General features: G+C 36.5%; 1 protein-coding gene across 3 annotated transcripts in view; it reads left to right on the forward strand.

The window, feature by feature from the left end:
- The window catches only part of LOC150109393 (uncharacterized), a 160451-nt gene that overhangs the window by 48644 nt on the left and 85962 nt on the right, over positions 1-25845 (forward strand). For all 3 annotated transcript variants that reach the window (XM_090407871.1, XM_090407862.1, XM_090407881.1), the window contains exon 4: positions 21414-21474. In XM_090407871.1, coding sequence (XP_090263997.1) covers positions 21414-21474 — 61 coding nt within the window. The remainder of the gene's footprint in view (positions 1-21413; positions 21475-25845) is intronic.

Here is a 25845-nt window from a genome sequence, read left to right on the forward strand (position 1 = left end):
ATATGTTCTTTCCATTCCTCTGGTATCTTTCTTGAACAGAGATTCAAGTTATACAAACATGTCAAAGGCTTAGCCAATTTGGCATATATGCTGTTATTTCATCTCCTTATTGCCAAATTCTTATCCAGGTTATGCAACAGCTCTTCACCCTTATTCTCATGCACTGCTATCTTTTCATCCAGTATAGTAGTAGCACGGTGCACCATGTCACATACATGGTTAATATATCTTAGCAAAGTGAGCACTCGTTAATTGAACAATCTCATCTGCACATGCAACAATTTCATAAATACTTATAAAATTCTTTTGGATTGCCTTTAGCTAGCCATTTTCTTTTTTTTTTTTTTTTAATATTGCGATTTAGCTTTCTGCACAATGCTCTGGGCTGTGCTTCATATATTTCATAACTTCTCTCACTCTTATTTTCATGATATTCCTTCCGCATCATTTTATGGGTCGCTTGCTTAATAAGGTTGCACATCCATTTCACTCTCACCCTATTTGGTCTTTGAACTCTAGGATATATTCAGATAATGTCTCATATAAACACTTTTTTCAAAGATTTCTTTCTTTCTCATTCAGTAACTGATACCATGGAACCAAATATGGTATTTTTCTGAGTTGTTTTCTGAGTAATTTCCAGCTTTGCAGTTTAGCATTTAGCCTATCATATGAAAAATATCTATATAATTAGCTACTTCCCAGGAAAGTATGGCATGATCACTGTCACCAACTGGTGGTAAAATAGTCATATTCTTACTAAATAAAATAACGACCCCCTTCTGACACTATGATCAAATGTAACAAATCTAATCTTTTTGATCTCAAGTTCCTTCTTTCACATGTTGCTTGAGAAAGTTGTCTTGCAACAACTCAATAAATTTTCCTTCATTCTTATGAGATTTCTCTTCTACCCAATCAACTGGATAATTTAAGACATCCATAATGATCACTCATTTAGCATCCATCAGGGTAATTTGGTAACGCATTTCGTTGTCCCCTGCATCTGATCCACCAGGTCTGTACAAAAACCCCATCATATATTTCATCCTGTTAGCCTCAACTTCATGTCAGATAGCCCCTAATTCCTGCTACGTAGGATGTTATTACCATTATTGCTTTCATGCATTTCTACCCTAACTGGGTAGAAATATCATTAGTAGAACATCCCTCTCCTCTCCTTTCTCTTCTGCATTCCTAAAAATTCGATACCTTTTACACTCGATCCCAGTTACAACTTCTGATTCTAACTGGCATCTGAACTTCTTGCAATTATAAGCTGAAATATCATCATATTTATGATCCTGGATATATGTGGTCCATAAAATTAACACATTGAACCCTTGAACTCCTTGTCCTGTAATGATAGGATAGACAGTCCTACTTAAAAACTCACTGAATAGGTTAGCTAACACTACTCCTGTCCTAGGCAACTTTATCCCCTTCACAAAAATTCTCTTTACTATACCTTATCAAAATTTCAGGTAGATAGCCAGTTTTAAAGCCATATCTCGTAACTGTACAATTGACAGTGTCTTGGCCATTTTTTAATAATTCAGATTATCGCATGTAAAATAAAAAAAAAATAAAAAAAAACAACAACATATAACTACATGGATTGCATTGGATTTTCTTCTTTTCCCACTTTTGGCTATAGTGGCTATATTATTAGATGATGTGTCTGACCACAGAGCCAGATACAAACACATTATATAGTTTTTACTAAAATAAAGAGCCAAAAGGCTTCAGTTCGATGATGCAAAATTATATAAATCAAGTGTATATTAAATCCGGCGTTATTTCAAAGCCAAATGTAGAAACCATGAAAGTTTCATAAAAAGGTTGACCAGAGAGCTTACGGGAATACATTCACCGGCACTTACGAGTTGCCTAATAAAAGGCGAATATATGGATGCTTGGGTAAATGATCATGTCTTCTATATGATCTGCGCTAGGGCAACTTGTAAGTGCCGGCGAGTGTATTTCCGTAAGCTCTTTGGTCAACTTTCATAGTTAATAAAATTCGGCTTTGAAATAATGCTGGATTTAATATCCCCTTGATTTATATAACATTATATAGTGTTAGTGTATTTAAACAGTCAACATCTTAAATACACATCCCAGTGGAGGGGGGGGGATATCTTTCTCTTCTTCCTAGTACATTTGTTTCATGTCATTTGCAACTGCACATCTTTAAAACTACAAATAAGGGCCAGGGTTGTTTATTTTAATGATCTAAATGATACAGACCTTACAACAGAACTTTGTATCTTCACTACATACATTTGTTAGCCAGTAGTTGCAGTTCCTATAAAACAGGTAAAATACTATGGTAAACATGCATGATAGCAAACACCATTATAGCAAAATGATGCACTATAGTGACTTTGGAAAAGTCTTGGCCTAAGTCTCATAGAACCAATGCTGTTTTAAGCTCGCTATTGCAAACAGTAAAAGGTTCAATACCTTCATGATAGCAAATGAAGTCACAAGCAGTAGACACGAGAAATGATGTGAAATCATATATTGATGAAAAACAATGTTTGGTAGCAGGAACCATACATAAACAAAGGTAATAGCAGGAAACAGAACAAGAGGGAGGGAGGGGAGGTCATACATTGATGACAGAACGCAAAGAATTGGCAGAAACTAAACATAAAAAAAAGGGCATGGCATTAGTGTTTCGAGTGAACATAGCCATAGATTTGAGCTGCATTAAAAAAAAAGTGTTTTTAATTGTTTTTAATTAGTGTAATAGTGTGACTTTTTATCACAAATTGTGCTGCATTTTTTTTTTCCCCAGTTTGAATGCAATTGTCCTTCATTAGTAGTGTTATTGGAATTTTTTGTGGTTTATATTTGCTGCTTGTTTGTTCCTACTGCTTCTGAAAATGGCAGAATGGAAGGCATCGGTATGAAGTTGAACTCTACCTTGGATTTTTCACAATGCATTGCAAAAACTGCTATATGTATGCACTGAAAATTGTAAAAGATTTTGTGGACTGGATAAACAAAAAGAAGGAAAGCATTCACATATGTGAAAATTTTCTTGATAGATTAGAGTGATTAGAAATGGGACCAAGAGTCAGGGCCATAGTAGAAGAGCTTAGGCAAGAGTTTGTGAAAATGAAAAGTGAAATAAAACATCTGTAAGAAGATATTAAACATCCAAAGAAGAGATTGGCTGATGAGAATGAGGAGGAAGTTAGTATTACGAAGAAAGAATCAAAGGATAGTTGTATATCATTGTATGGAGACTCAATCATTAGAGGTGTGACGACTAATCATCCTTTCAGGGATTTCAGGTGACCTGTTCCAGTCTCCTTCCATCTTTTTCTTGGTCATCCCTGACTTCTATATCCTTCAACTGGTTGGTATCAGTATTTCTTTTGGGTAGTCTTGAACTGTCCATTCTTTCGATATGGTCAGTCCACTTCTTTCGATATTCAACTACTTGTCGAATACCGAGTCTATTTTTAGTTCTTCACATATTTCTGTGCTTCTTATTTTGTCCCTACCCTTCCCAAGATTTTCATTTCTCCACTTTCTATTATTTTTCTTCTGCAGTTTTTATGGTCCATAATTCACAGTAGAGGTGGTGTTGCCAAAACTTTATAAACTATTCTTGTATGCTTTTGAACTTTGGTTGGGTATGAAAATATTATTGATCATTCATATTATCTTTAGAAAATTTGAAATTTTGATGTCAGTGTTAGCTTCTGTTGAATATTATACAGTACATCCAAGGTATTTGAAGCAGTTAATTTGTTCTAAAATTTTATTTTCAATCATGATTTTACTTCTGACTGGAAATGGTCCTCTAAAAGCCATGATTTTCGTTTTGTCTGTTGATATTTGCATTCCAAATTTTTTTGCACTTATGTTTAAGGCATATATTGAATTTTGGAGTTCATCTTCACTTCTTGCTATGATTATTTGATTATACCCAAATAGAAGGGTAAAGGGTACCAAGTAATCCATGATCCAGTTTAAATGCCAGTTTTATATTTTCCTTCCATTTCTTTACTAATTCATCTATATAGATATTAAATAACAATGGTGACATTGGGCATTCTTGATGGACCCCTCTGTTTTTATTGATTTCCATTCTGTAATTTTTTCATTGATTCTTAAAGCTATTTGGTTGTTCTGATACATGCTACTTATTGCAGCAAGCAGTGGATTTGGAATGTTTAGATTCTTGAGTATGGTTCACAGTTTGTTCCTTAAGACTCTGTCAGAGGCTTTCTGGTAGTCTACAAATGTTATGTATGTTTCTGTGTTGCATTCATAATGTTTTTCCATTAAGATTTTTAATGTAAAAGCTGAGTCAATGCATGATCGTCCTTTTTTTTTTTTGAAAGCCATTTTGTTCTTCGCAAAGTTTATCTTCTACACATGATTTCAGTTTTGAAGTTAATATTCATGCATATAACTCATAACCAGTATTTAGAAGACTTATTCTGCTGTAGTTTTCACAGTTGCACTTATCACCTTTTTTTATATATATTGGAATGATAATTGCCTTATTCCAACTTTCTGAGATTTTTCCTTGTTGCCAGATATGGTTAAATAATTTTAAAAGTAATTTGATTGAATAGGATGTATATTTTATAAGTTTTATATTTATTCCATCTTCTCTAGGGGATTTTTCTGATTTGCTTTTCTGTATTGCCTTGTTTGATTTCTTGCAATGTTATTTCTTCCACTTTATAGTTAGCAGTAAGCAGTTTTAGATTCACTTCTATATTGCCATAAGTTTTGGAAGAAGTCCAGCCAGGTTTTCTCTTTGATTATTTCAAGTTTCACTTTTCTTTTACCTCCTTATTCAAATTCCTTAGAATTTTATATGTATTTGGTCTCTTCATGGTAAGATCTCTTTCCGATTTTGCTATGAAGTTAACCACTCAGCCAACCAGACTGACAAAGTTGCCTTAGTCTCCCATAATGCATACTTCCCATTGGATGGGTATGTTGCTATGCAATTGATGTGAAGTTATCAGCCTCTATATATAAGTAGCAAGCCTAGTTGCGAAGGTAATTCAAATGCAAACTTTGCTTATGGTTGTTGGGTAAAGGATTAAAACAATAATGTAATTTCTTCTCTGCCCTCTTTCTATAACCATTGGATGCAACTTCTGTTCACCAAAATTCCAACCCTCTCTCTTTCATCATTCACATAGCACTACTGTTACAGCATCTAAAGAGAAAATTGACCTGACGTCATTCTTCTCCTTCCTCCAGCATAGGTATAGTATGAGGCAAATTGCCTACACCAAACCTAGCCATATCAAAAACAGTGCATCAGTACCTCCTGTGGTTCAGAAAAAAAAAAAAAAGACATGAAAAGAATGCTAACCAATTAGACATGAAGATGTCTTCTATTACTGATGCCATTTCTCCAGTTGTGCTCCAGAACTAACATCTATTCTATATCATCTCTACAATCTTTTATACTTGGCTGGCACTTATCCCAGGAAGCAATCATATGTCCAACCTATTCAAAAAAAAAAGGGGGGGGAGAGCGATAAGTCTACCATCTAACTACAGACTAATTGCCATCACATTACTTCTATCCATAAGAATGGAGAAAGTTTTCAATTGGTCATTGCCTATCAGCTAATCATTGATCACCACTATAAATTCTGCCACTCTAGGTCAATGACTGGCCTCTTTGCCTTTGTCACTCATTCTAGACACATGCTATGAAAAGTTTTGGAGAAACATACAATTTCTTTTGACATTTCCGCAACATTTGATCATGTTTGACATTTAGGTCTGCTCAGAAAATTGCTGTTGTTTTATCCACCCTCTGATTGGATAGCAAGATTTCTCTCTGGTTGCTCACTCCTGTCCTGTCAGGTGTCTTCTCCCTCCAGGAGATTGACTACCATGTGTCTCCACTATGTCCTATTCTGTTCCTCTGCTGCATTCCTCATATGAGAGATAGGTCCAGTCTTCTATATTTTTCATCCACTCCAGTCTTTGTCTTCCTCTCTTTCCCTCAACAGTTCCTTCAAGAAGTGTCCTTTGTAGACAGTTATGTCTCAGAATGTCCAAAATATCTGACTTTTCTCTTTTTAATTTCTTTCATCAGGCTCCTGTTTATGCCTGCCATCTCTAGTACCTCTTCATTTGCCGTTTTGTCTTTCCATGATATTCTCATAATTCTTCGCAGCATCCACATTTCAAAGGTCTCCAGTTTTTTCACACTCAGATTGGAGAGTGTCCATATCTCTACTCCATATAATAATGTAGACCATATGTAGCATTTGGAGATTCTTAGTCTTGTTTTCAGATTTAATTCTCTAGATGTTAATAGATTTTTCATCCTGTTAAAGTTGACCTTGCAATTTCAATCCTTTTTCTAATTTCATCTTCTGTCCTGCTATTCTCTGTGATCAAGTGTCCGAGGTATATGTATTTTTGCACCTGTTCTAATTTATTTCCTTTTATATTGATGTATATTTTTGGCATTTTCTTTTCTCTTGAAATTATCATGATTTTTATCTTTTTAAAGTTGAAACCGAGGCCATACTGTTTGCTATATTTGAGGGTTTCATCTATAAGAGTTTTGAGGTCATATTTGTTTTCAGCTAGAAGAACCGCATCATCTGCATATCTTAGGTTATTAATATTTCTGCCCTCTACAATGATTCCTTTGAGGTTACTAATTTTATTAAATATTTCTTCTGTGTACAGGTTAAAGAGAATTGGAGAAAAGACACAGCCTTGTCTCACACCTTTCTGAACTGGGAATTCTTCTGAAGTCTCTCTATTTATTCTCAAAGATGCAGTCTGTTCCCAGTAAAGATTAGTTAATAGCCTAATGTCTTTTCCATCCATGCCTATTTTTGAAAGGATTTCAAGTAATTGTTCATGTTGGACATTGTCGAATGCCTTTTTTGTAATCTATGAAGCAGAGGTACACATCTTTTTGTTTTTCTAGATATCTTTCTATGATGGTTCTGACGTTGAAAATACCTTCTCTTGTACCTACATTTTCCTTGAAGCCACTTTGTGTATCATTTATTTCTATGTTTATTTTTCTTTTATTTCTTTCAAGAATAACATATAGGAGGACTTTTGATACTTGACTGATGAGGCTGATTGTTCCGAACTCTTCACATCTCGTAGCGTTTCTTTTTTGGGGAATTGGAACGAAAATTGAGTAATTAATATCTTTGGGTAGAAATCCAGTCTCATATATTTTATTGCATAATTTTGTTAGAAATTTCAGTCTTCCTTCATCGAGAGCCCTCAACCATTCTGCCAAGATGTTATCTATTCCTGCAGCTTTATGTGGTTTAAGTTTTCTGACGGCATTTTCAGCTATTTTGATTCTGTCATTTATGGGTCAATATCCCTGTAGAAATTTTGCAATTCTATTACTTAGGACAAGCGCTACTCCATTATGGTGTAAGTCACTGCCAGAGTAGATAACAGTGTGATTTTTTCTTCTTATTATGTCTGTATCTGTCCACCTCACTTCACTGATACCTGCAATATTGGCTTCATCACTTCTAATTGGTGTGGAATTTGTGGATATTTGGAGTGAGTTTGATGGGTGAAAGGATCTATATAAGATGGATGGCTTGCATTTGAATGGTTACGGTGTAAGGAGACTTGAGAAAGTGTTGCTGAATGTAATGGATGTGCAAATTCAGAGAAACTAGATTTATTAAGGGGGGGGGGATAGATAGGAGGCAGTTGAATGTATGAATGAATATAATATGCCTGAGTAAATAAGGACAACAAATCAGAGTGGGATAGTTAATATAAGGCATCAAGGTAGGGTTGGGGCTAATGGGGGTCTTAAATTCATGTACACTAATGCTAGGAGTATTAGGAACAAGAAGGAAGAGTTTTTGGCCATGGTTGGCACTTCCAGACCACAGGTTATTGGTATTAGTGAATCATGGCTGACTGTAGATGATATAGCTAGTGGGATTGAATGTGATGGGTATAGTGTGTTCAGGAATGACAGGGAGAATAAAATGGGGGGAGGAGTATTGTTGATGATAGCTGATGAGCTACAGCCAAGGAGAATAGAAGTTGAATTGCAGGATAGAGAAAAGAGCACATTTGAGGCCATTTGGTGTGAGATTGTGGCTAGCAGAACTAAATATACAATTGGGTGCTGCTATAGACCAGGTGATGGAAAAGATGGTGGTGACAGTATGAACAAGCAAATAGAAGAAATGAGTGGAAGGAGGGTAATTATTATGGGAGATTTCAGCTATGATCGCATTGATTGGAGTGAGGAGAGGACATATGGGAGGAAGGAATTGGATTCTATGCGGTTATTAAGGGATAATTATCTGTGACACCATGTAATGGAAAATACTATGGGTTAGAGAGTGCTTGACCTAGTAATTACATCTGAGGATTTGGCTGTAACAAATATGACCACATTGTCACCAATTGGTGAGAGTGATCATAGGGTCTTGACTTGGGAGGTGTCTAAAGGTGTGGAATTTTCAATTAAGACAGGGTACATGTGGAATTATCGGGCTGGAAAGCATGACAAGCTTAGGAGTTTGATTGGTTCAGTGCCATGGCATGTACAACTGCAAGGACTAGAAGTTGATAGTGCATGGGAGGCAGTTAAGAAGTGTTTGCATGAAGCAATGGCTGACTGTATACCTAGAGTCCGAATAATAAATCAAGTAGGTTAAATGGATGAATAACACCATTAAGCTTGAGCTGCAAAAAAAGAAACAACTATGGAGGGAATTTAAGGAGAAAGGTGACTGGCAGGCACATGAACGGTATAAAGTGCAGGCCAGAAGGGTAACGAGTGTTGCAAGAAAAGCAAAAAAGGATTATAAAAGAACATTGGCCATGCAGGCTAAAGAGAATCCTAAACAGTATTTTAGATATGTAGCAAGTAAAAGGAAAAATGTACATGGCAGAATGATTTTAAAGAATGCCGATGGTAGGGAGGTAACTGAATCATTTGATATAGTTGAGTTACTGAGTGAGCACTTTGCAAGTATATATCATCCAGGTGATGACATTGCAGAAACGAATAAACCAGTAGATTATACGGGAATTGTGGTGAATAAAGTGGAGGTGAGTAGTCTATTGCATAACCTCAATGTCAATACATCCGTGGGATTGGATGGTATACCAGCTCGTCTCATACGAGAAGCAGCTAAAGAATTGTCAGTACCCTTGACCATTTTGTTTAATTTGAGTCTCGGGTCTGGGTTAGTCCCGAGGGGGTGGAAAGAGGGGAAAATAGTTCCACTGCATAAAGGTGGTTCCAAGACTGCTGTTGTAAATTACTGACCGATTAGCATATCACGAATCATTATCAAGGTCTTAGAGAAATTAGTCAAGAAAAGAATACAGGATTGGATAGATGTAAATGGGATATTGTATGGGGGACAACATGGTTATGTGAAGGGTAGAGCATGCCTCAGTAACTTGCTCACGTTTTATAACACAGTGACGGCTGAACTGGATAGGGGTAATGGGTTTACAGTGATACTACTGGACCTTGCCAAGGCCTTTGACAGGATACCACATGGAACCCTAATCAGTAAACTGGAGCAGATGGGGATAGATATAGAGTTGGTGAGATGGATAGAAGGGTGGTTGAAGGAGAGATACCAGAGAGTGTTTTATGCAGGAGTGGAGTCTAAAAGACGGCTTGTGACTAGTGGTGTGCCACAGGGCTCTGTTCTTGGGCCACTGCTTTTCAATTTGTTCATCAATGATATAGGAAAGGATTTGAGAGGAAGTGTTCACTTGTTTGCTGATGATGCAAAGTTGGGTAGAGCAATTGTGAGTGCACAGGATTTCAAAATTTTGCAGGATGATTTGGATAGTTTAGAGGACTGGACTAATGGATGTCAATTTAATGTGGCAAAGTGTAAGGTTATGCACTTTGGGGTGAAAAGAATAGCAGCAGTATATCGCATTGGTGAAACCGTACTCCAGGAGATTGATGAGGCCAGGGATTTGGGAGTGTTGGTAGATAGGGAATTGAAGTTTAGGGGGCACATTGCAAAAGTGACTAAATCAGCTCATCAAATCACTTGGCTTCTGAAAATTACTTAAACATGCAGAGACAAACAAGTTGTTGTTCCTCTGTATCGAGCCTTGATAAGACCCCATCTGGACTACTGTGCCCAGTTATGGGCACCAGGGTTTCTTCGTGATGGGGAGGAAGTGGAGAGGATCCAGAGACGAGTGACCAAGATGATAGAAGGTCTGTGGAATGAACCTTATGAGAATAGGTTGAAGATTTGTGGGTTGCAGAAATTGGACAATAGGCGAAGGAGGGGTGATATGATTGAGACATTCAAATTACTGAAGGGTTTCTATAAGATTGATCCAGAAGATATTTTCGAAAATATGACTGGTGGTGGGACGACTAGGGGCCATGCATGGAAGCTGGGCAAGAGCGTGGTTGACAAGGGAGTTAGAGCTAGGTTTTTTATTTGGAGAGTGGTGAATGAGTGGAATAAGCTTCCAGAGTCTGTTGTGGGTGCTACGACTGTGAATGAGTTCAAGGCAAGGTATGATAGATATTCCCGGTTTTAAGCTCTTCTTCCCTGTAGCTATAAGAGCTGATGGTTGCAAGGGTCTCAACCACATCTCTAACTTCATATTGTGACATGGTGTGTTTCGTGGTTGACAATGGATAAATACGTGGTGAGGCTCCGATCTCTTCCACGACGGCTGGCCACATGTCCCTTAGATGTCAGGAGTGTGCCCTAGATGTGCCACACATCTTGCTGTCATGCCCTTGATGCCATTGATCAGTCAGTGTTGATTCTTCTGCCATCTTGGCCATTCCAGACTTCGTGTACATAAAGGATGACATTCTCTATTTATAGCATTCTATATTGCTGATACCCTCACTTAGTTTAGTCTGCCAGCTGAGGCGGTTTACCGGGGTGTGGCCGCTGGTGTGCACCACCAACTTCTTGGAGCCATAAGTGAGAGTTGAGTGTATGTGAGGACCGGAGCCCAACATCCTGACCTTGAGATCAGTGGCTGACATCGATACAAAGGTGCTACCTCTCCATACACCCCATACACCCCAATTTTGCTATGAAGTTATCCACTCAGCCACCCAGACAGACTGTTCACTCCATGTCATTCCAAATGGCTCCCTCTCTTTCTCCACCAAACAAGTGAACTTGTTTGGTGGAGAAAGGGAGGGAGCCATTTGGAATGAAAGGTGCAGGAGTACCTCAGAACTCTGTTCTATTACCTATCCTTCTTTTTTTTTGTATACAAATGGCCTAATCTCGGTTACCTTTCCAGAGCCATGATGATACACTTTATTTGTCCTCTTTTGACAAATCATGCAATCAAACATCCTAAGCTTGAGGATCATCAGCAACCTGTACCTTATGAGGGTGTGCTGAAAAGTTGTGATAATCACCATGAAAAAATTGAGGTAGAACCATGTAACTTACACATTATTCTACATATTCTCCATAAAATTTGTGATAATCACCATGAAAGAATTGAGGTAGAACCATGTAACTTACACATTATTCTACATATTCTCCATGTAATGTTATACACGTATTACAATGCTTCTGCATCATTTGCAATCCTCTGAGAAAAAAGTCTTTCCCTTGTTGCACAAAGCAGTCCTCAGCTGCATTTTGTCATCTGTAGTAAATTCTGTTTCATTAAATTTGAGAATAGGAAATACCGTATATGTCGGCATATAAGACAGCTCTCAAATACTATAGAAAACCTCTCGAAATCATGGGTCGTCTTATACAGTGAGTATAAAAAGGAAAGTTTCAAAAAGAACAGGAGGAGGAAAGTATAACAGGAAAGGTGATATATGAAAAGGCACCACCCATAACTCCAGCAGAAATTATAAATGCAATAAACCAAATGAAACTTTCAAAAGCTACAGGTAAAGATGAAATATCTATAGAACTATGGAAATATGGCGGCAAGGAAACTATTAATTTCTTAATGAATTTATTTAATCAAATTCTTTATACTGGAGTAATTCCAACTGACTGGAAAACAGGAATTATTATCCCAATTCACAAAAAAGGAGACAAAAGAATATGTAAAAATTATAGACCCATAACACTCTTAAGTCATAGTTATACACTATTCATTCGAATTATACAAAAGAGAACACAGGTGCTTACAGAAAAAATCATAGAGGAAAACCAAGCAAGATTCAGGCCACATAGATCCACTATAGACCATATCTTCACCATTAATAATATAGCAGAAAAATATTGGGAATACAACCTGCCCATATACTGTTGTTTTGTAGATTTTAATCAAGCCTTTGATTCAGTTAATAGAAACAAATTGATCACTATCCTAAAAAACGTAACAATGGATTCTGATATTTTAACATTTATTACAAATTATTATGGAGACACCAAAACTTTTTTTAAAACGAACAACATTAAAACCGAGGATTTCAGAGTCGAGAAAGGTGTAATGCAAGGATGCCCTCTCTCACCTCAACTCTTTATCATCTTCCTAGAAGAAGTCTGTAAAACCATAGCTGATGAACCAGGTGTGATAATCAATGGATGGTACCAACATTAATCACATAAAATACGTGGATGATATCATTATTTTAGCAGATTCCAAACCAGAGCTAGAAAAAACTATTAATATTTTAAATGACTCTTGTAAAACTTATGGTATGAAAATAAATCATCATAAAACAAAAATAATGAAGATAGGTAGAGAAGAAGAAAATATTTCTATAAATCTCGAAAATCACCTGTGGAACAAGTTAATAAATATGTTTATCTTGGAAGTCATATCTAGTAACCTCAACAATATGGAAACAGTAAAACACAGGCTAAACCTAGGTTGGACCAACATGAATAAACTAAACAAAATATGGAAAAATAAAAAAAATCCAGAGTCTAAAATTAAAATTATATAAAACAATTATTATCCCAACAGCTACTTATGCTTCAGAAGCCTGGAGATTAACTTAACAACCAATCAAGAAACTTCAAGCATTTGAAATGAAATGCCTCAGAAAAATTAATAACACCCACTGGATGCAATACAAGACTAATGATCAAGTCAGAATAGATTTAAACTTCCCAGATAATATAATAGACACAATCATTAAGCATCAACTGAGATGGTTTGGTCATATTCAGAGAATGGCCCCTCATAGATTCCCTTATTTAGCTCTGAATGGATATATGGGAAGAAAAAGACCTAGAGGCAGACCAAGAAGTACTTGGATAAAGTTGCTGAAAGAACATTCCCATCTACCCAGCTATAGAGTCATGATTGAGATGGCTAAAGATCGCGATAAGTGGAGAACCTTTCTTCTTAGTGGACTCAACCTGTTATCAAGCGGATGAGATGAGAAGAAGAAGAAGAATTTCTTGGATGAACATTTAGATAGTTACAATACATAGTTATATAAGAAAATAGGCAGTGTTTATAAACAAATCAGATTAATTTTTTGTTACATAAATTTATTTAAAATATTATAATAGATGTAAGTCTTAAAAAATAAATAATAATTATTAACCTCAATTTTCATGTTAATTTTCTTCATCATCTGTTGAAAATAGTTCTTCAGATTCATTGTTTAAATGATCGTCATATGGATCCCAGTTCGAATCTGGTGAATTGATTTTATTTTCATCGTCATTAGTGTCCCACAACAGATCATCTTCCGTACCATCCATATCATTAAGCATCAACTGAGATGGTTTGGTCATATTCAGAGAATGGCCCCTCATAGATTCCTTTATTTAGCTCTGAATGGATATATGGGAAGAAAAAGACCTAGAGGCAGACCAAGAAGTAACTTGTTCCAGTCACCTGCTGGAACAAGTTAATAAATATGTTTATCTTGGGAGTCTGAAAAGAGATGAAACACTTTTTAAATGATTTTATTACAGTCTCTGCTTTTACTTTATTCCATGCTTTGATTACAAAATTGCACAACATATCAAGTGATGCAGCGCACATAGATCCACCATTTGTAAATGATTTTTCACCAGTCAACAGCCAGTTATTCCACTCTTCTCGCATGTGATCTTTAAACGGTTTGTTCAAGCAGACGTCTAGTGGTTGCAATATAGAAGTTAAACCACCTGGTATAACAGCAATTTTTGTGTTATTTTTTTCTAGAAGACTTGTAATATATTCTCAGTTAAATGACTACAAAACATATCCCATACTAATAAACTTTGTTTCTTCATTATACCTCCTGGTCGTGTGGTCCACACATTATTTATCCATAATTTCACACGATTTTCGTCCATCCATCTTTTTTCATGAAAATGTACAAAAACATCCGAAGGAAATTTTATCTTAGGTTTAGTTTTATGTTTGAAGATGATCATTGGTTTTAACTTGGTTCCATGCCAGACATGACAACACAACCATAAACCTTGTTTTTTCATAACTTGTACTTCGAACTAGCTACCTTTAGACTCCACTGTTTCATTGCTTATCATATCAAAGCTCATAGGAGTTTCATCCATATTTCCAATATTTGACAATAGAAATTTATGTTCTTGTCTCAACTGAATAATAAATTTATGGAAACTGGTAAGTTTGTGGTTAAGATCTGCTGGTAGTTTTTGAGTAATTTTCATTTTATGTCGTATTACCAGATTTTGTCTGTTTATAAAACGATTACACCATCCTGAAGTAGTTTGAAATTCTATACTTTCATCCAGATTCAATCTTGACCATTTTAGTGCATATGCTCTAATCATATCTCTTGTAATATGATTAGAGCATATGCACATTCGAATACCCATTCTGCAACGTGATTTTCCAGTTGCGGCCATCAGGTGATCCCCATTCTCATCGCTCATTTTTTTCTTTGGCAATTTTTTAAAAATATCTTCTTTCTTCCTGCATTCTCTTACCATCTCGGTTTTTGTCAAATTTTCTTGCAGCAGCACAGTTATTAGTTTGCTTTGCCATTTCAATTACCCTTATTTTAAATCAAGCTTCATACTTTCTTCCTTTTGTTGCTAGTTCCATGATTTTAAATGATAACAATTTTAATAATCCTAAAATTTAAAAAAAAAATGCAAAATTAATAATTAATTAAAAATTGGGGCTTCTTCTTCTTATTGTGCTATCTTCTATCGAAGGTCAGCGACCATCTTGGCGAACAAACTGCGCTCGTGTGCTAATCTGAACAGTTGTGCACTGCTCTTTCCTGTTCACGTCTTGATGTTGTCAAACCATGATATTCTTTTTCTTTCTCTAGTTCTTTTGCCATCAATTCTTCCTACCAAAATAGTTTGTAGAAGTTGGTATTTGCTGTTTCTCATGATGTGACCAAGATATGATGTTTTTCGTTTCTTGATTATTTGTACAAGATGTTTAGCTTTGCCAATGGATTTTAAGACATCTTCATTGGTAATTTTTTCTGTCCATGATATCTTTAGCATTCTTCTGTATAGCCACATCTCAAAGGCTTCGATTTTCTTGATGGTTGTCGCCTTCAATGTCCATGTTTCAACTCCATAGAGCAGAATAGACCACACGTAGCATTTCAGCATTCGGCATCTGACTTCCATGTTTAGGTCTTTATTGCAGAATAGTGTTCTCATTTTCATGAAGGACTGCCGTGCAACTTCAATCCTTGTTTTTATATCTATTTCTGGATCCCACCGTTCATTAAGCCAGCAACCAAGATATTTATATCTTGACACTTGATCAATATTTTTCAGATTGAGTGTCAGTTTCATTGATGAGGCTGGATGTTTGCTGATGATCATGTATTTTGTCTTGTTGATGTTTATATTTATTCCCATTCTTTGGCTTTCTATGTATACTCTGTCAACGAGTTTTTGGAGATCCATAATGTTATCTGCAATTAGCACGGTGTCATCTGCATATCGTAGGTTGTTAACAATCTTTCCATTTATTGTGATTCCCTCTGGACATTCTTCCAATGCTTTTTTAAAGATTACCTCTGCATATATGTTGAACAGGAGTGGTGAGAGCACACATCCTTGTCTCACTCCTCTTTTGATGTTAATATCACTGGTGGTAATGTTGTCTAATTGAACGGTAGCTGACTGATTCCAATACAGATTTGTTATTAGTCTTATGTCTTGTTCGTCTAGCCTTATTTGTTGAAGGATTTCTATTAAGTTGGTGTGTCTGACTTTGTCGAATGCTTTTTCAAAATCTATGAAACACATAAAGACAGATTTCTTTTTTTCTATGCATTTTTGTATCAATATTTGGGTACAGAAAAGGGCCTCTCTAGTACCAAAACCATTCTGAAAGCCGAATTGTGTTTCACTTAGAGTTTCTTCACTTTTTCTATAAATGCGATTCTGAATTACTTTCAAAAATATTTTTAATGTTTGGCTAATTAGACTAATAAGTCTGAAGTCACCACAGGAATTCGCTTTGGGTTTCTTTGGGATAGTGATAAATGTAGATTTGAGCCAATCTGATGGAAATTCATCACTTTCATATATTTTATTAAATAGTTTTTCAAGAAGTTTGATGTTATCTGGTTCGATTAATTTTAAAAATTCTGTTTGCACACCATCTGGTCCACTGGCTTTTCCTGTTTTACTTGTTTGTATAGCATTCTCTATTTCGCATTTTATGATTGCTGGTCCTTGAATGTTATCTTTTATATTTATAGGCTTCTGTCTAGTATCATTGAAAAGTTCTGTTACATATTTTATCCAAATCTGTGCTTTATTCTCTTCTTCTAGAACTATTTTTCCATTTTCGTCTCTTAGAGACACTATTTGCTTTTTCCTCAGTTTTCCGGAAATTTCGTTGATTTTCTTATACAGATTGAAATTATCATGTTGTTTCTGAAGCAGTTCAATTTCAGTACATAAATTTTTCATCCAATTTTCCTTGGCTTCTTTTATTTTTTTCTTGATGATGTTATGTGTTTCTGTATACCTGGCTAGGTCTTTGTTTTTATACATTCTTCTTGTATCAATAAGAGAAATAATCTCATCTGTCATCCATTCCTGCTGTTTTATATTATTCATATAACCTACTTCTTCAATACTTGTTGTTACGATGGCATTCTTTAAGCTATTTCAAAGAGATTCCACACTTTTATTTTCTTCTATGTTAATGTGTTGTAATCGCAGGTTAAGCTGTGTCTTGGCACTTTTATTTATGTTCGGGTCTTTCAGTTTTTCTACATCAATTTTCTTTTTCTTCTTTTGTGATTTTTTAGCTGATTTTAATCTAAGACGTACTTCTGCAACTATGGGATTGTGGTCTGATGAGATATCTGCTCCAGGATAAGTCTTTGCACTCTTTATACTACTGTGGAATCTTTTATTTATCAGTATATAATCAATTTGATTTCTGACAATATTATGTTGGTTATCTTGAGGCAATTTCCAAGTGTACAGTCTTCTTGGTGGAAGTTTAAACCAGGTATTTGCTATTGTTAGATCTTCTTCCTGACAGAATTGGACTAGGCGATCTCCTCTGTCATTTCTGGTGCCTAAGCCATGTTCGCCAACAATTTCTCCATCACCCCCTCTTCCCACTTTTGCATTGAAGTCACCCATCACTATGTTTATATCATGTTTCTTTGTTAGGTTTTTAATCTCTTTTAGGTGTTCATAAAACTCTTCAACATCTTCTTCACTTTTGTCAGCTGTGGGTGCATAAGCTTTGATGATATTTATGTTAACGGGGTTTCCCTTAAGTTGTAACAGCATTATCCTTTCAGAAAATGGAATCCAATTTATTACTGATTTATTGATTTCTTCATCTACTATTACAGCTACACCATGTCGATGTTTGTTCTCATCATTCCCAGAGTAATACATTGTCATATTATCTTGTTGACATTTTCCAGATCCTGGCCATCTTGTCTCGCAAATTCCCAAAATCCGGATGCCCAGCCTCTTCATTTCTCTTGTGGCATTTCTTAATTTGCCAGCTTCATACAGAGTTCTGACATTCCAAGTTGCAATTTTAAAAGTGGACACCATTTTGAGCCCGGAGATTCTTCGCACCCCTGTCCCATTTAAGGGACGCCGGGAACTTGGGGTCAATTGTAAGGGTTTGCTCGCCATGGTGGTTGTTCTGGAGATAAGGTAGAGCAGTAGTTTCTCCATTTGCTTTCTGCTCCGCAGTATTACAGACGTACACAATATAATCATATTGCCATCTGCAAATTTCTGATCACAAGCTTTTCCGTCATCATTTGGCTTCAACCTTGTGTCAGTACTGACAATGCTGCTTCCCAATGTCAGGGGCGGTGACCCCATTAGGTACTTATTTAATGGCAGCACTACTCGCCATGTCACCGAGTTGTCATTGGGCTTTGTGAGGTTTTAAGTGAGACAGAGTTGCCACTTCTGCTCCCCCACGCCCTGATAGCTCAGTCGCTGTTGGTCCACGGCTGCTTATTCGCCAGATTGCTCTGCTTATATCGCAGCTAACCTCCATATCTGAAGGCTGTTCCCTGATCCGCCACCTGGGGACGCACCCGGTAGTAGTCAGCTCTGCCCCGGGTTTTGGGGCTAATCACTTTTAATTAGGGTAATTCACGTAAATACTAAATCTATGTATTGCAAAAAAATAACGGATATGCATAGATGTAAAAATAACGGATATAACAACAATACCTAACATTGCATTAATACAAGAAAGAAGAAATTGGGGGGGGGATCGTTTTATACAACCGATATAAGCTTAAAACCTAACAATAGCCTAAAATTTAGGCCTTGTCTTATACTCTGGTCATCCTAGCCACACCTACCGACATATATGGTAGGTATAGCAGGTCTGGTGAATAGGGTATGTGAGGCAGACACTGAAACCCAAGCTGTATATTGTCTGTTGGGTTTCATGAGCAGTGTGAGCAGTTGTGTTGTCCTGCAAAAGCAACATGCCTCTGCTCAGTTTCCCCATGGCATTTTTCCTTTAATATCTCCTTCAGTTCTTTCATAGCTGTTGAATAAACTACTGCTGTAATAGTTTCACCTTTTTTGAGGTACTTGATTAGGATTACACCATCCACATTCTAAAAGACAATGTCAAGAACCTTCCCTGCTGACTTTTAGGTTCAAAACTTCTTTGGCCATGGAGAACCTTTGTGTCTCCACTCCATTGATTGTTGTTTGGTCCCTGGGTCATAGTGATGAAGTTTTGTTTCATGAACAGTCACAATATGAGCCAAAAAATTTGCACCCGATTTCTCAAAATAACCTAAAATCCCTTTAGATTACAACACATGTTCTCTCTTTTGGTCGGCATTCAAACATTTGAAGATCAACTTCGTTAAGAGCTTCTGGATATCCAGATGTTGGTGGATAATGATCCCAACTCATTCCCTGGATATCCCCAGAGTCTTTGCAATGTTTGTGGCTAGTATTCGTCTATCAATAAGAATCATGGCATGCACTGCATCGATGTTTTCAGGTGTGATCACTGTAGAAGGTCTTCCTGACCTGAGGGCATCTGTTGTCTCAGGATGCCCAGTTTTAAACTTGACAACTGTTGGATATGTTATGGAACAGTTCCCTAGAGTCTCACACAAAGTTTGGTGAGTTTTTTTGCAGCATGAAAAACTTGATGATGGCCTGCACCTCTGTCTTCAAAACCTCTGACATGTCTTATATATATCCTAAAAGAAAAAGAAGGGAGCCTCCATAGCTCAGTCAGTATAAATGAAGCCCTTTGGTCAGAAAGACTGGCTCGATTCCCGTCAGATACACGAGGAATCTTTGCCTGATCTCTTTTGACTTAAGGTGAGTAGTTAGCCGGTCTCGTATGGAAGTGGGGGGGGGGGAGGTCACCCGGAAACTCAGGTTTTTCAGCCCTCAGAACAAGCAAACCAGCCTGTGAACATGCACACATCTACAGAATAGGATACATCGGGAGGCACAGGGCTGGGCTAACCACCTTATCCTCGATATGGTATCCATTAAGTGAATAGAAATCCTCGACATCGCAAGGTAAAAGAGAGAGGAAGAAAAAGAAGAAAGAAAAAGAACAAATGATTACAATTTCGTGAAACATGGGATTAAAAGGTTTTAAGATATGTTCTTTCTTGTGGTTATATCAGTTGCTTTAATATCTTTTTTGTTCTAGGTGTTTATCATAACTTTCCACCCCCTCGATTAAACACTCATCTCCATATCATTCTTCGGTTGGCTGAGAGTAATTTACACCTTCAATGCTACCAAAACAGACTTGCCTTTTTTCTTGCAGAAGTAATCTTAACCTTCATATGTTTACCCTCAGTAATTCACAAATCACCAACAGGATTTTATCTTGCTCTTTGGATCAGCATTTACCTCCTGCCTCTCCTGGTGTAAATACATCAATAGCTTTCTCATTCTTTAAAAAATTGACATTCTTTTCCACTCAAGACATTACTTTTCACCCATCCAGTCACTAATTGTATACGGATTCCTAATCTTCTCATTCTTAGAATACTGTTCACATGTTTAGGGTAGTGCATCCAAAACTTCCCTAAAAATTGATGCTGTCCAGTGAAGAAGGATTTGGCTGCTATTTCTCCCTTTACTATCTCACTTAAATCACTATCTCATGGATGCAGTGTTTCAGATCTCTGTCTTTCCCGCAGGTGCCTCCATGATCATTTTGATATATATATATACACACACACACATAAAAAGTTGAGGAATTTCTATTCCTCAACTTTCTATTTGGCCTATAAAAACAAGGGCGCTAGCTGGCTAGCATCTCTTTTCAGTTCAACTGCAAACATGCTAAACTTCCCATCCTCTTATATTCCATCTTCCTTTGTTCCCTGGAACAATCTTCCTCATGTAGGATTTCCAACAACTACAACCTCAAACTCTTCAAGGAAAATGTCAATAGATTGCTTCTTTTCCATCCCTAACCTGAACCCCCACACTGAGAACAATATTCTAAGGTTGAGTAAGTTTGGGATTTGTAAAGGATCAGTTGTTGTATTAGACAAGAAGCATTAAATGAGAAAAAAGTGCAAGTCAGCCAAGGAAGAGAATAACATTGTTAGTTATCAACAGTGACTGTACGCTCTCCAAAAGAAAACGCAATCAGTTTTAATTGTTTCAAAACAAAGATAATACATAAGTAATTCATCAAAAATCATGTTTTAATTTTTTATTTGCCCCATCAGAATGATTCTTTGATAGATTAAACTTCAATAATTGAAAGTTATACGTCAATACTTGCTGATATCACATGGTAATGTGCTCTAATGTGAATACCATAATGGATATTCTAGACTAAAGCAGTGACATAACTACTATTTTTCAACAGGGTTGTTTACAAAATGTTATAGCTAGTTATAGACACTAAACATTTAAAAAAAATAATAATAATAAACTTAAAAATGTCTCTAACCTGTTTCATACTTTTGTATTTATTTACTATAAATTTTTAAAATTATGCTGCATATTTTTCAGTAAACTACCATACTTATTTCATAGGTCGCAAGAAAAACAAATATCTCTTGAAGAAGACGGTCAATCTGGCAAAGCTTCAAAATCTGTAAGCAATGCTATTCAGTTGAAAAAATTACCATTACTATTATAAATATAACATACACTAAGTTGCCTATCATTAGATTTGGCCATCTGGTCAGATTTTGTTTATAAAAATGGGTAGTTCTTCAGTCAGTTGAAGGTTTTCTTTAAAGAGATACTGTTGCCTCTTTTTACATTTTATGCAATTTTTCTAAGAGGTTATAGTTTTGAAATAATTGTTCAAAGATATTTTCTTGGACATCTTCACGGAGTTGCTCATCAAAGAGCACTCTAACCATTATTCACACAGTACTCCTTCATGAATGAAGCACTCAACCACCTCTGGTAACCTGTTCATCTATTCACCTTCAAAATATCTAGTCCAGAAACCATTGCTAATGACTCTTACACAATTTCAGTTGAATGACTCCTTGTTCTCTCCCTTCCTGCCATGTATCGGAAAAACTCTTTGATGTCAGTCCTATAAAATCCCTTTGATAAATTCTGTTTTCATCACATTCCCCTCTTTTTCATCTATCAGCTAGTCTTTATAACCCACAAACCTTCAATCCATCCTCATAGGGAGATCATTCTGTGCCACAGTCTTAGTCACTCACGACTTGACTCACAACTCACGGTCAGTGTCTCAAAGAGGAATAATAACCTCCTTATTTTTGCTTATGCATTCGACATCCAAGTTATCTGGTGTGCTGTTTTGCCACTTTATGCTTTTCAAACCAACTCCCTGTCTGCAGTCACCCCCAGATCCTTGACTTCATAATTTTCATGCATTCTAATTCCATTAGCTTGTGAGCTCTTCATCCCAACATGTATAACCTTACACTTCACCATATTAAACTAGTAGTTGTTATCCTTTGCTCATACTGCCAGTTTATTTAAGTTATACTGCAGGATCTCTGCTTCATCTTCATTGAGCTATTGCTTTCTTGTTTTGTCTAATTGTCAAACAGCTAACTTCTTCACCTCACCGTTTGGTTCTGTCCGCTGCTGGATGAAGCTTTCCCCCATGGTTTTCCAGACCACTCGATTTTCTGCATCTCCCATCCATCTCACTCCTGCAACTTGTTCCACTTCATCCCTCCACCTTCTTGGTCTTGTTCTTTGTCTTGCTCCATCCATTGGTCTCCACTCTGTTGTTTTTCTAGTCCATCTCCCATCATTGCATCTGCCAATATGGCCAGCCCATCTCCACTTAGCCAATTATTTCCCACTAAATCATTTTCTACATCATCATGGATATACAAATTAAACAGCAGCAGCAGGCCAAGTACCCAGCCCTGTGGTACACCATCAGCTCCCTGTCTTCTGGAATCATTTCCCTCGTATACTGCTCTTTGATGCCTGTTCATCAGCCATCCTCTTACCCAAATTATCAGATTCAATCCAGGTTATGTAACAGAGTAACATGTGATACCCCACTGAATGCCTTTGGAAAGTCCAGCAGTATCATTCTGTAACTATTTTCTTTATCCAACACAAGCATCATTATTATAAAATGAGCAAATTACTCAAGTAAGACTTGCCCATCACAAAACCATGCCTTCCCCATAGAACATCATATTCTTGTACATATTTCCAAATTTTGCTTTTACCAACTTTTCAAAGATACTAATCAGTTCATAATTTGATTCCTCTGTCTTGGAGTCTCCTTTATGCAGTGAAACTATTTATCCTATTTTCATTTCCTTGGCACCTCAGAGCCAAGGCTTAAATTTAAACAGGCTTGGTCAGAGTAGCTGGTGGTTCCCTTGCACATTCTTGTAATACGTGGGCTGATATCCCATCTAATCCCATGACTGTGTTTGCGTTAAGGTTCTCCAATTCATCAACCTCTATTTTCACATCAGCCAGTGCCACATCTGGTACTGCAATATCTTCACCTGAATGGTATACTCTTGCAGAATGATTACTTGGTAATGCAACTGTTTTGTCTGCTACTGTTATCTCATGCAAGTTATCCTTGCGCATTCTTCTTCTTTTACTCATACAGTGAAAGAACTCTTGCAATTTTCTTTTGCCTGCTCAGCTAGCCTCCTTTCATTATCTGTTTTTATCTTCCTTATGCTGGTCACATCTCTTGCCTCTGCTTTACATGCTCATGAACTAGCTGATCACCTTTCTCTTCATATGAGGTGCTACCCAAAAGTGTGAGGAATTTGAATAATGCACAAACCGGTTGTAGTGTATGTCCTTCTGTTGCTATAAAGGGGTGAGCAGTACCTTTTTGTGAATCAGTATGCCAGAAGCTGGCAAGCTGAGAGAGCGACTGTGTTCTTGTGTTATGTCCATTTTTGTAATGTTTTAGTAGTTTGACAGTTTTCTTCTCCAACTGAAGGGGTGGATATTAGAGAGCAAAGAATCTGCATCAAATTTTGCATCAATCTCAAAAAAAAAAAAAAAAAAAAAAAAAAAAACTGCTGCAGAAAAAACCCACCAAATGCTTAAGGAAGTTTGGTGATGATGCTATGAACCAAAGCAAAACTTTTTTTGTGGTACAAACACTTCATAAACAGACGGACAGATGAATATCTGTCTATCTGTTTGAACAGCAATGAGCCTTCTGGGCAACTGTCAACAAGCACAACACTGGAAAGCATTCACAAAAGTGCACAAGGCTATCCTTGCAGATTGTAGTTTAACTATCTATTTGTGAAGTCGTAGAACTATCATATAACTGGGTTCTTCACCACAACAATGTGCCTGCCCACATACCATTTATTTGACAGTTCCTAGCCTCCAAAAACATGACCATTACAGGAAACCTCGCTTAATGCGAATTCGATATACGCGATTGAGTGAAATGATACTATTTCCGCTTTAAGCGAGTGATTAATCAGTTAATGTGATTTTTTTTTTTTACGTTATGCAAAATTTCTTGTCACCAATCTGCAGCGAGTGGTGCCACTTTGTCAATGTAGTGGGCAGTGCTTCAGGTGGTGGCCAGCAACAGTCGGCAGTCATCACATTAACTTTAAATTCTTAAAACCACTCTGAACAAAAACCACAGTTTGTTGATATTTCGGTACTCCTGCCAAGACATAAGCTGAATAACTCCTATTTGAATATGAAGTTTAATACCACTTTAATGATATATAGTCACTGCAAATTATAAATAACAGTTAAGTTAGTGTACAACTCTACCTTACACATACTTTTAACATCATGATATTGCTGATTTGCAACTTAGGCTATGTATTGTCCAGTATAAAGTTCTATTTTTACCATAAGATTTAATGTTTTGTAGAGTTTTTACCTTAGTATCAAGAGGGCAGGGAATTTTTACCAAGCCTTCTGGATCATATGCTTTTTTTTCAGATTAAGAAACCTTAGAAATCCTTATTTTATTCCTTTGATTTTCTAATTGCTTCTTCAAAAGATGAAAATTGGGTCTTTGCTAGTCCTATTTGGCTAAATCCAGTTCACCATTCACCTTCAGTTTCTCCTAACTTTTTTTTAAAGTATGCTTTCTTCTCTGGAACACTTGATAAGATAATTCCTGTCTAATTCTTACATTAAGTATATATTGGTACACTGCTGGTATTCAACCTTGTAACCAGTTTTTCTAGATTGGACAGTGAAATGTTTATACCACCATATAGACCACCAAATACACCATTAAAAGAAATTGTTAGAAAATGAACCAGAGAAAAAGTGGAAAAACGTAGGATAAGAAAAATAATCAAAACAAGAAGAGGCAAGAAAGCACTGAACTTGGTAAGAATAAAAAGAATAATGACAACAAGGTAAGTCAATTAAAATCTAAGAAAAGAAAGTGATATGGTATGGCAATTCAATCATAAAATTTGCACTTGCTAATGGAGTTGCTACTTCTAGTTTCCAGAGGGAAAAAATTAAAGATATTGCAATAAGAGAAAAGTAAAAGAGATGATAATTATTGTTGAAACTAATGATTTAAGTAGCAACAAATATAGAATGAGAGAGGATATGAAAGATCTGTTGAAAGAAGCAAGAAAGAAAAATGAGAGAGTAAAAATGTAGGTTTGCTACTGATATATGACAGTACTGAGTTAAGGAGAGGTTATGATAGCAAATGATTCAGTGCACAAGCTGTGTACAAGAAATGGATGCCAGTTTTAAGATATACGATGTGTGTTTGATGGCAGAAAAAACACGTATAAGAGGGACTGCCAGCACTTGTGAATGGATTTGGCATCAGAATCCTGGAAAAATTATCAGGATGAGACCTAATGCAGAGAGTCAGGGAAACTAGATATGAGAGGAATGGCAAGAATGTGTGTGAAAATTCAGCTATGATATGCAAACGTGATAAAAATATGAATGGCATTGAACATGGTTATGTATCTGGCAAAGGGGTGGAAATATGTTTTGGGTTTGGACCTTTTGAGTGTGTCTG

Source organism: Typopeltis vanoorti, chromosome 2, assembly GCF_054136105.1.
Source record: "Typopeltis vanoorti isolate ZY-2024b chromosome 2, IOZ_Tvanoo_1.0, whole genome shotgun sequence".
In the NCBI taxonomy this organism is placed as follows: domain Eukaryota; kingdom Metazoa; phylum Arthropoda; class Arachnida; order Uropygi; family Thelyphonidae; genus Typopeltis; species Typopeltis vanoorti.